At 39.2% G+C, this 14007-nt stretch overlaps 3 protein-coding genes across 5 annotated transcripts in view; all 3 read right to left on the reverse strand.

The window, feature by feature from the left end:
- The window catches only part of nectin4b (nectin cell adhesion molecule 4b), a 32321-nt gene extending 28971 nt beyond the window's left edge, over nt 1–3350 (reverse strand). Inside the window, exon 1 of the mRNA XM_008295014.1 lies at nt 3151–3350. Coding sequence (XP_008293236.1) covers nt 3151–3202 — 52 coding nt within the window. The 5' untranslated portion in view covers nt 3203–3350. The remainder of the gene's footprint in view (nt 1–3150) is intronic.
- Nucleotides 3351–7035: 3685 nt separating this feature from the next.
- On the reverse strand, nt 7036–8805 carry fcer1gl (Fc receptor, IgE, high affinity I, gamma polypeptide like). Of its 3 annotated transcripts, none has more exons than XM_008295017.1 (5): nt 8696–8805; nt 8417–8508; nt 7962–8000; nt 7453–7555; nt 7036–7296 (listed from the first exon to the last, which is right to left on the reverse strand). In XM_008295017.1, the coding sequence occupies exons 2-5, from the start codon at nt 8492–8494 to the stop codon at nt 7274–7276; spliced, it is 243 nt and encodes an 80-aa protein (XP_008293239.1). In that variant the 5' UTR covers nt 8495–8508; nt 8696–8805; the 3' UTR covers nt 7036–7273. The 3 variants fall into 3 exon arrangements, with proteins under 3 accessions (XP_008293239.1, XP_008293237.1, XP_008293238.1); XM_008295015.1 differs by having other exon boundaries at nt 8638–8790; XM_008295016.1 differs by having other exon boundaries at nt 7526–7555; nt 8638–8788.
- Nucleotides 8806–9358: 553 nt separating this feature from the next.
- The window catches only part of LOC103367097 (vang-like protein 2), a 13654-nt gene continuing 9005 nt past the window's right edge, over nt 9359–14007 (reverse strand). The window contains exons 6-7 of the mRNA XM_008295018.1: nt 12581–12824; nt 9359–12106 (exon numbers count right to left, since the gene is read on the reverse strand). Coding sequence (XP_008293240.1) covers nt 11846–12106; nt 12581–12824 — 505 coding nt within the window. The 3' untranslated portion in view covers nt 9359–11845. The remainder of the gene's footprint in view (nt 12107–12580; nt 12825–14007) is intronic.

Consider the following 14007-nt stretch of genomic DNA (forward strand, 5'->3'; position numbering starts at 1 on the left):
GCACAATCTATATCTACCTTTGTCTTTCTCTTTTGCACACTCAACATTAGTCCAGTTGTGCCATGAAAATAGCCATTTCAGAAGATTTAATGACTTCTAATAACATTATGTTCAACCAATAATTGACATTAATTGAGGAGAAATCTCTTTTTGCACTGCAATCAAATGTGTTTTCAATTGTTTAATGATTGGCAGCATGAACGTGAGTCTTTAAGCTGATTACTCATAAAAATTAAGTTGTTCCAACTAGTCTGTAAACATTTTTTTATATAAGGAATAGTCAATTGTTATGGACTTAATTAGGATTTCAAGTTACAAATTTAAAAAACTAAGTTTAGAAAGTTAAGTTAAGTAGATATAAAATCCTATGACTGACCTCATGGTGAAGAAAAACAAAGTTATCAAGCCACTTTCATTAAGTTACGTCAACTTAAACTTTGTTTTAAACTACATGTGAAACCAAAATAAAGTGTCTTCGTAAAGTGTTGGGCCAACCGGTAACCTGCAGACATTATTTTACTGGGTTGTGTTTGTTGCATCAACTTAGTGTTGTCTGGATTTTGAACTGAAATTTCTGCATTAGTTGAGTCAAAACTGAATTCAAGCTGAGATAATGAAACCGGCTTGATAACTTCATTTTTCTTCACCTCAACACAAGTCACTGAGTTTGAAAATGAGGAAAAGTGTTCAGTAGGTAGGAGAGGGGGCTTCACATCCTGATCTCAAGGTGAAAGATAATTAAGCTATCAAACCAATTTTATTACGTTACCTCAACTTGAATTCATCTTCAAGTCAACTCATACAAAGATTTGAGTTTAAACTACACACAATATGAAGCTGATGTAACTTAAGAGGTTTACCTAAATCAAAAAATTTGAACTTTTATCAATGCAAAAGGTTGGGAATACAAATACAAGCACAAAAACACAGCTTTCAATTGCAGAAACTCATATCAGTTGCGTCTTTCACTATCAAACCTGTCGAAAATCCCCACGTCGATTCTGACTAATGGGCGAAACATTCATCACGCCTCGTTAAAAGTCGACATCTAACCGTGGGACACAAACACAAATGGGTGTGAGAGAAGCGAGAAAGCGGCGCATCAACAGCTCAAACAGGAAAAGCCAAACATTTGCACTTTGATTTCTGGGGTGAATGCGTTTTTCTCTTGTGTGGTTACTGATTCATGGGCTCAATTAATGATTACAAAGCGGTCGATATGGGACTCCCACAGATCCTGCAGCAGTCGGTGAAGGACACAAAGAGTCTCCGTGCAGACTGACAGTAACTACAGTGTCGGTGACCTAATTAGGGTGTAGACTTTAGAGAAAGACTGACTTTAGAGGAAGCATGAAGGCCGACGTGAGACCGTGAGTCAAGAGAGTCAAACGCCACACAGAGAGAAAGACTCTCCAGACAAACACGAGTTCACTTGAGAGTCACAAAGCTGCACCACAAGCTTTTCCTGTTCACTCGCTCACGACTTTATCACACCTGTGGTCGCAGGTGAAAAATAACATGATCGTCGAACATGTGCTCTTGTAGCTTCAATTGGAGCCGCCAACAGTTCGACGGCTTTAAGAGGAAATAAAAGCAGACGAGCATCATCTGAATTAAAAACAGGAAGGTGGCGGGTTGGGCAATGAGTTCTGTTTCTTAAGAAGTAGAAATGTGACCGAGCCACATTCTGTTCTGCTTCCTCCGTCTACACACCTGCAGGGGGTTTGCAGACACACAACAGGTGGCTAAAGTATGTGGACACCAGAATGTAAGCGGCTCACTTCAGCCACTGCTCTGCCACTTTGAGGCTGCAGAGATTTACCCCCATTCAGGTCGTAAATGAGATCTTGATAAAGCCCGGCTCACAGTCACACAGTGTGTCTGAACAGATGGAGGTCAGAGGTGTGTTCAAGGAAACTGGGGAAAACCATTAGAAACAGAAAGGAGCCACTGTGGTCCAAAACAAACTGTACTTTTTTTTTTTTTTTGGCTTGTAGTCCCTCATAAAGCTGCAGTTTGCCACAGGCTGAATGTGTTTACAAGATGCCACCGGTTCAACCTGCACACCTTTCTCCTGTTTGGTCTGTTTTTCTGAGGCCAAAAGAATGAAACCATCCAAGCATTTCTGACAAAAAAAAGGCGAATAGTAAAAGAAAATCTGGAAGAAGACAGATTGAAAACATGTTTTTTTGCACAGAAAGAAAAGAAAGCAATGAAATATTTAACATGAGCCAGAGAAAGGGGAGAAACAAACACGAAACATTGCCACTAAGAAACGACAGGAAGCAATATGGTTGCCAGCAGTCTGATTCTGTTAAGATGTTATCGTGGGGTCGTGACACCAAAGTTGAGAAACACTGACTTCAAATAACAGTTGCATGCTCTATAGAGTTGAGCAAAACTTAAAATATTACTAAAATCTTGCTTGCTGCAATTTTTAGTTAAAAGCAAACATGTGTCCCAACATTGTAAATGAAGCTCTGTGGTGCAACGGAGACGCACCGGCCGACCAAACACATCCTACTCACACGTTAGGAAATCACTGTTTTAATGTTTTTCAGTGGAAAAGAAAATGCAAATGTGGTCATTTCTACAAAAGTTGTGACAATATTTGCCAAAATATTCTCAAAACCTGCATAACTGGAACCCACTGGCCTTGACAAACAACAAAAGTACACAAAAGTGTGTAAACTTATGGTCCTGTAGGCAAATTTAGGACACATCAGAGTAATGACACAAAATAGATTATTCATGTAAATTGACCTCATCTTATATTAAGGAGCACATTGCTAAAGCATGACAAGTCTACAGAGAGGCTTTTCTTACCCACTGAGTGGGTATAATTCTTGGATTCTCTGGATTTTTTATCCTAAATGTGACTTTTGTTTCACTCCATGTGCTTATTGGAATAATTAGCTTATGACAGCGACTCAACTCCAGTTTAGAAATATTTCACTTTCTTTGAACTACAAGAAGCAAACACATGTATTTTTACACTTCAGATAGTTTGATGAGCCTAAAAGATTCCGTTTTTGATTTATCACAGCTACAATAACCCCAAAGAACAAAATAACAGGATTGTTGAAGTGTTTGCATTAAAACAGTGTCACTGTCAAATGTCTTGTCACATGTTGCAACAAAAAAACTCACCAATTAGAAAAAGCAGAGCCAGAATCTTCGCCTGTCTCCCTTTTGACTCCATGTTTAGTCCAAAAAAAACAAAAAACAAAGTTGGTTTGAGACTACTTCCTTCTGTCCTGTTAATATATCGAGTCAGTCCTGTTTCATTCTCCACATCTGTATTCTGATCAGTAACAGCAGGTGCAGCAGGTGTTTCCTCTTCAGTTCACAAAAAAAAAAAATCAGAGTTTCAGAAAAAAAAAAAAAAAAAAGAATCTCTTCTGGAACCTTTATCCGCTGATAAAATAAAAAATATTGTTAAATAAAAGCTGCAAACTTCATTTCAGGTGAATATAAACGCAGAGACGTAAACCGTGTGGCTGATGTATGAGCTGATGGAACAAAAATAAAGTTGGTGTTGCACAAACAGAAACCTGCTCGTTTGTCACGCTCAGCAGCAAACCGCAGGTCTGAGCCGCAACACCTGTCTGCACAAGCCCCGCCCACTTTACCAGCAGGACACACCCACGCCGGGATGCGTTCAGGTGATGCGGAAGAGTCGGACATGTTGGAGTTTGATTTTTTTCCACCTAAACGGGATTAAAATCTGCTAAAATAGCTTCAGGAAAACACACTAAACGATGTGCGACAAGCAATTATACAAGATTTATTTATTTTTTATTAAATTTAATCAGACATGCTTCAGGGATGCAATCAGCAGATTGTTTTCTTAGCTGTATATGTGACTTTTTCTTGCAAATATAGGAATACCAGTCAAAAATAGGCATCACACTTTAACTGGAGCGATCCTCCAAAACCCAAATATACTCAGTTTATAATGATTAAAATAAAAAACTAAATCATAATAATAAATAGCCGATGCTTATGCTGGTGCTAATGGGGATCCTAATAAACAAGAAACAAGAATCACATTAGAGAAATTGAATTAGGAAAATATTTATTAACTTTGCTTGAAATTAAAATCAGTAGTTGTCAAGTCATGTTTTTGTTGATTGACTATTTATTGCAGCTACCACAACTCAGCTTTACACTCCTACAAAATTGTGTTGCGTGTACTCTATAGACGACACAATTTGAGAAAATGCAGAGGGACAAACAAAACAAAAAAAAGATAAAGAGAGAACATGCAATTTAAAATTAAATAACTTGAAATAACAGTGAAGATTATGTAACAACTCAATGCAGGAAAACAGGTTTACACAGTTAAAGGTCAAATGAGCTTTTCAAAATGATTCGGTCGACTGAAGTAGTTCGTAGGTTAATTGTTCTGCTGCTGTTTGAGCACCGTATGAGATCTAGGGCTTTGTTGAGTTGTGCAACTTTGAACTTTCTTTTAACTAAAAACATTATAATTACAAGATTACAAGAAAAATATGAGACTGAGTGTGCAGAGTTGTGTGCATTTCAATGAAACGGTCAAAATAACACAGTGCTGTCGTTTCATTGTTTAAACATTGTTGTAAGGTGATATGACAGCATTAGATAGGTGCTGTGTTTAATAATTCCTCCCCATAAACACCATACTTCATCATTTTAACTTTAAAACAGGATGGTGGGGATAAATACGTAACAAATTAAATATAGAACCCCACTGACATTTATCTTTTCTACATTTTTACTTCATTTCCACGTGCTCTCAAACACAAAACGTTGAATTTCCCAGGAGGACTTTAACGCAGCGCAGTTTCAATGGCACTGCCAACTTATTTCTGTTTATCCAAAATAACCTGAGTGTTCTCCAGAGAGTTCGGTCTGCTGTTGTTTCAGCCGCTTATCTGTTGACTTTAGCCTACGCTGGCCTGCAGCTAAAAGCCCAGACAGAAACAAGGCGGCTTCATTTACTTGGATTCACAGTAGCTGGATGACAGATGAATTTAGGGAGGCTTTTCTCCCCTGTTTGCCTCTGCTTACTCACCCACTCCATCTGGACTGTACCAGCATTGTATTTAATTGCTACCCTACTGAATAAAAAATGTATCTCTGAGGTGGCAGATTACCTGTTGTTCAAACTGAAGAGGTAACAAACACACACACAAAACATGTACTGCCTTGTCTTGGGACAAAAGTGATTCCTAAAAAGGTGTAGAAGTCTATAAAAACACATGTGAATTACTTTTAACTGCTGCTTTTGTTTCATAAGACAACACAGGTATGATGCAACCTTTGTGAGCTGAGGCCCGACTGTGTGTTCCTGGTGTCAGTGTGAAGAGCCTGAGGGAAAACTGTCTACATCTAGAGCGAGCAGCGAGCAGTGACGCTGTTTTGAATACAGTTCCAGTTATGTTTCTATGTAAATAGGCAGGTAAGACACCCAGAATGACTGTGACAGTGTGTGGTTGCCCTCTGCTGCTGCTGCTCTGCATCTCTGTGACGTGTTGCATTCACTGTCTGCACGCTCAGACTGAATACGCACTTTATCTCTGCTCTCTAATGTTAGTTTAGAGGATGCAAGATGATTTTTCAGCCGGAGCTGTTGGTATTTGTTGCTAAAAGGGCAAATAACAAGATGAAAATGCCAAACAAATACCTGCTGAGATGCTTTGAAATCTGACAAATGACCAAATAGGAGTCACAGAATAAACCTGATATTATTTTATTTTTATTTTTTTGAAGTGCCTTAACACATGAGCCATACCACTTCTGTCTGCTTATTACTTAACAACATTTTGGAAGACTTAAAGCTAGAATTTCTTCTAAAAATGAGCCATGTCAAAAATTAGAGAAACATTTTTAAACATGTTTTACTTCCCAAAAATCAGACGTTCCCCAAACAGAAATGGTTAAACTTGAATAACTTAAACTTTGCAGTTTTGGTTATTTCAATGGGATTACCAGCATCAAATATTTCAAATTAAAACTGAAATCAGATCAACCCTCTGAAGCTCAAATCCTGCCAACAGGTTTAAGATGCATGTTGTCTTTTTTCATTTTTTATTTATTAAAGCACCAAAAGCACAACAATTATCAGAACCAGAAACTGTAAAAGCTGTGAAGTATCGCTGCATCAGGAAAATGAACCAAATCCAAACTTAAAATCTTGATATTTGGTCAAAATCTAATTATTCTATTTGTCTCATTTTGAAAATATCTCCAACAGTACTGTTTTGGGAAAAAAACTAATAAATGAGGTGCTCAGTTGAACTGCAGGCAGTTTTTTTCACAGAGCAAATAGGAGAGAAGTATGTTAATAAACAACAAACATAAGAAGTCAGATATCTAAAGCATGTAGAGTTACTTCTGTACTGGTAACACCTGTAGGAAAATGTTCATGTTGATTTCAGATGTTATTTAATTTTTGCAAAATAAATAAAGTAATGCAAACTTGTTAAATTGCCACATTTAAGTTCTCTCTACTTCTAGAAAAGCAAAAAAAAAAAAAAAAGGAACAACAACAACACAAAAAAGACTGGCTGGAGTTCAGAAGGTTAACTTCTTCAAAACCCTGAAAGAAGATTCATGTAGAGCTGGTGTGATTAGCTAATTTTGACCTTTTAAATAATAAACTATTGGTTGCAGCGTTTCAGTTGTGAGAAATCTGCTTTGTGTCATCATGAGCTGAATCTATTTCGGGTTTTGACCTGTTAGATTTCACAAAAAGGCACTTCGAGACATCACCGGAGGCTTTAAGGAACAGTGATGCCTATTTTTTTTAACATTTGCTATCACCAAAGCCATGATCAGTTCATAAAAACAAGTAAAAAATAATTATTACTTGGAGTTTTTTTTTGTTTTTGTGAGAATAACATCTCCATGCGTAATGTGAAATTAAAACGCAATTTAAGTCTAAAATAAAAAAGGGGAACCCATGAACAGAGACACACAAAAAATAACTAACTTCTGTTTTCTAGTAAGTTCAGTAAAACCAGCTGGGAACAAAGTGACAAGCAGCAAAACCTCACTGACACAGGCTTTATTAGTAAAGTGTTAAATATTAATTTAGTCGTTTTAACATTTCATGCATGCACAACAAAAGCGTTAGAAACAAAAGAGGCTTTTTTTTTTACAAAGAAAAGGTAGAAAATGTGTGCCTCAACACAACATAAGCTTTGTCGAAGCTCAGCGTCCTCATTGCACCGAATGTGTTCTGCGTCAGACGATGGGCTTTTTCTCCATTTTGATGGTCTCATAGGTGTCAGTGGTGTTGAAGGCCAAACCCTGCAGGACACGAAACACTCAGAGAACATACTGACACGCAGCAAGACTTGGTGTGAAAAGTTTAAAACAACACGGTGATCATTTCCTGTACTGAGTGTGAGTGTGATTTTTTGTGACAACCAAAATAACAAAACAAAAAAAAAAAAAGTCCTTTACCATCCGCCGTCACTGTCTGTCCCACATGAGCCTTTTTAAAAGTCTTTTTAAGCATTAGAATGAGATGTCTCACCGCATAGATGCCTCCCTCAGCGGGTTGCTTCTGTGGGATGGAAACAAACACATCAAGAGTTCATTTAGCAACTTTTATTTCTTAACAGACGCAGTTTGAAATATCTGCATCCTCCTTTGAGTCCTGGAAGACACACATGAGCAGATTGACTTATGTGAGCTTTTAAAATCAATCTAAAGTCGCATGAAAACAATTCGAAGCTTGTTTTTTTTTTCTTTCTTCAGGGTGTGAAGTAACGCTGATGGAAACTGTGAGTGTGAAATGTAAAAATAATGTAGGTCGGTGGTCAGCTCGAGCTTTCAGGAAATGATAGAATGTGGTTTGTCTTAAAGCAGAACTGCAGCATTTGACAAGACAAAGAATTACACTTTTAATAAGTGTCTTAAATGGGTTTTTTTGTTTTTTAATCCACAATAAGACAGATAATTAATTTTACCTTGGGGCAATTTTCGAGCGCATAGGTGGTCGGTTGAATCTGTGGAAAATAAAGCAGGGAGCTCACATGATTGGGTGATTCACATATTATTTATCATGAGGTGTAAATTAGACACAAAGAGAGGAAAAAAAGCACTGAAATATTCAAGGAAATACGAAGTTTGCTTCTAAAATTGGCACATTTTTGAAAAGAAGTTGATGGTGACACAGCAAACAAGGAACTAAAGAGTCAAATTTGTTCAACTAGAGGAAGTTGTGTGTCATTTATGGTGAAATAATCAACATTTTAGAGCATTTTGTGACTTTTCACGCCAACATCTGAAGCAATTTCAAACAAAAGTCCAAAAAATCTTGCATTTAATTGCATTTTTGTCACTGCGCAGCACTTCTCAGACCGTCACACAACCATAAAAAACACTTCTTAACATGAATCATGGTGTGTTTGTCTCGTCTTACCCTCAGTCTGCAGTACAGGACGGTGAGAATGATGCCGTACAGGATGAGAATCCCGTCCAGGATGAAGCAAACATTCATGTTTCCCAGGAAATCTGAACACACACAAGTCACATCATCTTCACCGCTCATCGTCACCCTCAAACAGAACAACTGAGATCTTCAAGTGCCCGAGATTTAACTTTCAGAGCCACAGGTAGCTTCAAAGGAATCTTAATCTTTACCATCGAATGTGATCATCAGAAAGATCGGAAGGAGCTTTTTTGTTTTGGTTTCTTTTACCGGGCGGGCTGAAGATGAGACGAGGACGATCTGCTGCTCTTTCGTCGGCGGCGAAAAAAGTCCTCTGAGTTGAAGCAGGAAGCCGGCGGCTCTCTGTCCGTTCTGAAGCTGTGAAAACCACACGCCTACCACACTGCCATCCTCCCTTCTCAGAAGTTCCTCTTAAAACTCTTCAGAAAAACAATCCTCATCTCTTTGCTGTAAAATTGCTCCAATCCATTTTACACTGTATTTCAAAGGCATTATTTAGAAGAGGAAGCATTACACAGGAAAAAGAAAACCACTAAATATCAACGACAAAGTGACAAAGACCTGTAAGGAATAAATGGTTTAATAATGGAAAAAATGCCTAACACACTATACAAGCTACAGTTACCAAAAAGAAAGAAAAATACAACACAAATCTACAAATTTTGTTGTTGTTGTTGTTGTTTTTTTACAAGCCACTTGTTTTCAAAAGTAAAAACATTCGGAGAAATTGCATCATCATCATCATAACTTAGGCACCTTAAAAAAATTATAGAAAACAAGTTGATATAAAAAAGTTTTGGAGCCCAAAATAACTCTATGCATGCATTTTTTAGAAAAACAAACAAACCAAAAACAAACATCTGCATTTTGATCACTCAGATGAAATACGTCGGACCTGGTTTTTTTTGGATACTTCTCAGAAAGGGCCTTTTGTTTTTTTTTTGTAGGTTTGAAACCATATTTGGAAAGAAACAGTCGGTCGTGTTGTGGCTCAGCGAACTGTACAAACGGAGCAGCTCAGGTCAGGACCTGCGGAGAGAAAAAGTGTGCAGCTCCTCCACGACTGGAGAAATAAGGCCGAGTGAAGGGTCGGTTCGGCTGGTGGCACAAGGCGAGGCGGTGAGAAGCTACAGCTGCAGAGACGGCTTACAATCACACGTCTGGTTTGGGATTCTTGTAGATGTGCATACGAAAGAATAAAAGTGTAAAAAAATAATAATAATAATGAAAAGCAGCAGCTCATAGTTAAACTACAGCTGCTGGATCAGTGACTGAGTTCCTTCTGCGGACGTTGAACACATTTACACCTGGTATTAACACCTGCATGTTATTTAGATTACAGCCCTTTTTCTGCCTTAATTAGTGGTATTATCTCAGGTTTGCAGCATCCAATAAAAAAACATGTTGGCATGTTTTTAACAAATTTTAGACAGATTGTTGTAGGTAGAAAACAAACCCATTAAAGTTAGTTTAAAAAGTCGTCGTCACAAAGCTGAAAACAGAACACGGCTTCCGTCATAGCGTGCAAAATAAATTAGGGAAGCAGGGATGACGGAAAGCTTGCACGGAGGAAAGTGATGCTGCTGTAAACATTCTCATTTTGTTTGACCAAAAACAAACAGTTGCAGCTCAACCACGTCTCATGGCCTTCATCAACAAATAGAGCTGCTTCTGTTTTCTACCACCTTTATATGAAGCAGTGGTAGTCTTTCTTATTGATTTATTATTCTATAAAATGTTAGAAAATGGTGAAAAATGTGCCTCCCTCAGTTCAAAGTGGCATCTTCAAATGTCTTGTTCTGTTCAGCGTAGGAAACAATTAGCAGAAGCTGAACAATCCGACGTCTTCTTTAAGGCCCACACATCACCGTAGGCGTGGAACTGTGCGACCATTAAATTAAAATGTCGAGTTCGTGTGCAGGAACTCAACAGAGCACTTCTGGTTTTATCAAGTGTCAGAATCAAGATGATAACTGAGCAGCTCCTCCCCGAACAGAAGCCATGAAACGTGGCACAAACTAAAAGTAGCTTGACCTTTTTTTTTAAGGTTGTTTTTTGCACATCAGGCTGCAGATAGTTTGTAGCTTTAACCTGATATTTACAACATTTAATATTTCAACATGCAAAGCAAATAGTTTTTCCTACAAATGTTTAAAAAAAACTGTACAGATTGCATTTAGTCTTTGCTTACATTGTCAACTTGGAGCTTAAAAAGACCAAAACCAACAACTGAACGGATTCTTTTAACACATTTTGCTGTGTATTGAGAGCCTAATGTATGTTGTACTTCAAAAACTATTGACCACTGCACCACCGAGCTGCACTGCTGCACGAACAGACTTTTTTTTTTTTTTATTACCGCAAACACAAACTAGTTTATTCCGGCTTAAACCCACAAACATCATCCTGCTGCCTAAAATACGCCAGCAGTCACCAGCTGTAAATAGCCGCTAGAAAATGGACTTCTTGCTTGTGTTTGAGCAGAATTAGTTAGAAACTACAGACTACAAGTGTTTTATGAAATTGTTAGGCCTCTTTAAAAACTAAATCATGTAAATGTGAGCTTCAGTTGTTGTCTTTTTGATGGATAAGAAAGATTTAACTTAAATATTATCATCTTTATCCGAATAAAATACAGAATTTATGTTAATACCAGGGGAAATGTGTGTTTTTTTGTTTTTTTTCTTCCTGCTAAAACTGTAAGAGTAAAAAATGCCAGTGTGGAATAACTAAAGCTGCATATTTAAACAATCGTGAACACACAGAGTTTGGAGTAGCAACAAGTGAGGAATGTACTTCCATTTTTCTTAACAGTCACATTAAAAAAAAACACATTTTGGCTCTTTAGGCCGCAGAGAAGCAACACGTTAACTCGCTGCACGTAATGCTACATTCTGTAAGTTACAAAAAAAACGATAAAAAGTCACTCCTCTAATGTAAAAACCAGCCAAACGCAACAACACCCTGACAGGGAACCAGAAGGCAGTGGTGAGAGCCGAGCTCTAGTTGTTTTTTTTTTAAGACACGAGAAAGAGGAAGCGACAAATGTGATGTAATCCCTCTCCTCTGGTGTTGGTGTGTTGAGTCAGCACAGTAAAGTAGTCCAGTGGTTACAGCAGAAGAAGAGGCAAATGGGGAAAAAAGGCCCCTTTAGATCAAACAAACAAACAAAAAAGGAATCTTTACAGCGTGTTGTAAAGGCTAAACAACACAAACAGAACAAGGTCAAGGCATCCGTTTGTTTCCAGGGTTTGGACAATCATTGAGCTGATCACAGTTTGATATCAGAGCATCTGTGATGACCAGGAGGCGGCGCCCATCTCCTCCAAGGGTTTCATTGTCACAGAGAGAGGAAATGATTGGACGAGAACGGACGAGGAAAACGAAACGGGACGCCTTTCACACCGACGTCTCCGACTGCAGCCGCATCACGAACTTGTGGCTCTTCGGGTCGATGAACTCCTCCCCGAGCCGCAGGAAGGGCAGCGGCGTCACCGTGACGACCAGGGAGAAGTCCAGGCGGCGCAGCGAGAAGACGAGACCCTGGCGGAGCGCCGAGGTCACCGGCTCCTCGCTCACCAGAGTCCACTGGCGCCCCCTGCCGCTCTGCTGCTGGTACTGCATGGTGGGTCCGGGGCCCAGGTACCGCTCCAGGAACGCCTGGGAGCGAACAAGACGGGGTTAAAGCATCGGCTCACAGCTACACAGTCACCTCTAAAAACCTGAGACAACCTGGTTTGTGTTGGTTGGAATAACTGGACATGTTCTAAAAATTTAAAAAAAGTTTAAAAAAATACAATATTAACACTTAAAAAGAAAAATTCTGCAAATATGCTGTTTGGTTAACGTCAGCCAGTGATGCTGATGTTGTACAGTCTTATTGCAGTTAGGAGGAATGACCTGCGGTAGCAGCTCCTTCTTGCAGAAACGTAAAAATCAACGTAAAAATAACATTCCCCCCACATACTTTCTATATTACAGCTGTTTCAAAGCCTTTTCTACACTTGTGTAAATATGATTCTGGTGTAGAAACTGCTTCTGTTTAATTTTATTGCCGTGCTCGGCTTCAAAGTGGTCACATTTTCGGATCAGTTAATCTACTGGGTTTACTGGAGGCCAGTGGGTCACGCTCACCTTGGGCGTCATGTTGTGTGTGATGCAGAACTGCAGGTGTGTGAGGATGCTCTCCATGCTGTGGAAGGCCTGCTGCCTGGTGGTCCGCAGGTATTTCTGCATGGCCCGGGCCATCGGGGCGAAGATGGCCTGAGCCGCCTCCCGAGGATCCATCACCTCTCTGGGGTGTTTAGGAGACGAAGCCACCTCGTCCTCGTGGAGACGCTTGATGTGCGTGAAGGCTTCTTCCACCGCCACGACCAGCCTTTGGGGCAACAAACAGAGCAGAATAACATCAAATAATGGAAACAAAGGTTAATGAAACAAGTTATTCTCATGGTCAGTTTGCGACTAAAGAGAAATCAGAAGCTGATCGCATCTACAGCTAGTCAAAGGTCAACGTTTGTTTTGTTTAACAAGCCAACATCTGACGTGATAAAACATGTTGTGGATCTGTCAGATGCTAAAACTCCCAAAGTAATGGAAGCAGATGAAAATCACTACCAGACACTTGGACTCCTGTCAGAATTCAGGTTTCTGCATAACTTTGAAAGGGCACAAATGATTGTTTCCAGCCAGTTTTTGTTTGTCAGATCAAACTGACTCACTGAAGGTAAATAAACACTGAAGCTTCTGATCTACATGAAGAACAATAATCTCGGTTTGCCTTTTTAAATATACATTCGCTGTTGAAACCAAACGTAAACTATCTATGATGTGGATGATTTTTTTAGAGTTTTTTTTTTGCTGCATTTTTATGCCTCTATTTCACAGCGACGCTAGAGGGAGATAGAAAATGTAGGAAAGAGAGCAGAAGAATTAAGACCAGTTAATCCTTTCATGTACCCGTGAGGTTCAGGTAAAATACTGTCTTTGCAAAAAAATATGAGAACAGTTCTGTTTTCAGGATTCACTCCTCTGACACTCATACAGTCATTGCTGCAGATTTGACGACACCAAAGGTTAATACAAACTAAAAATTCCCTGTAGATATGAACGTAAATTATTTTAACCATAAGTACTTGTGAGTGACTGTAGCGCGCAATGCAACGTGTGCACATGAGTGATTTTAAGATTTTACTGTATGTACAATTTTAAAAAGTACAATAAAAATGTTAGAAATGGATCCACAATGGTGTGCATGCTGGAAATCATCTCCTCAAATCCTGCAGCAGCCCAAAATGTACGACTGTGTGGACTTTCTACACTGTAGCATGCAGACGCACCAGGAAAACATCTGTCCACTATCTATACACCGCTTAATCCTCACTAGGGTCGCGGGAAGGCTGGAGCCTTTCACAGGGCTACACAACCAAGCACACTCACATTCACACCTACGCACAATTTTAGAATCACCAATTAACCTCAGTATGTTTTTGGACCTTGTGGGAGGAAGCCGGAGAACCCGGAGAGAACCCACGCTGCACGGGGAGAACATGGAGACTCCA

This window comes from Stegastes partitus, unplaced genomic scaffold (assembly GCF_000690725.1).
Source record: "Stegastes partitus isolate 25-593 unplaced genomic scaffold, Stegastes_partitus-1.0.2 Scaffold1015, whole genome shotgun sequence".
Taxonomy (NCBI): Eukaryota; Metazoa; Chordata; class Actinopteri; family Pomacentridae; genus Stegastes; species Stegastes partitus.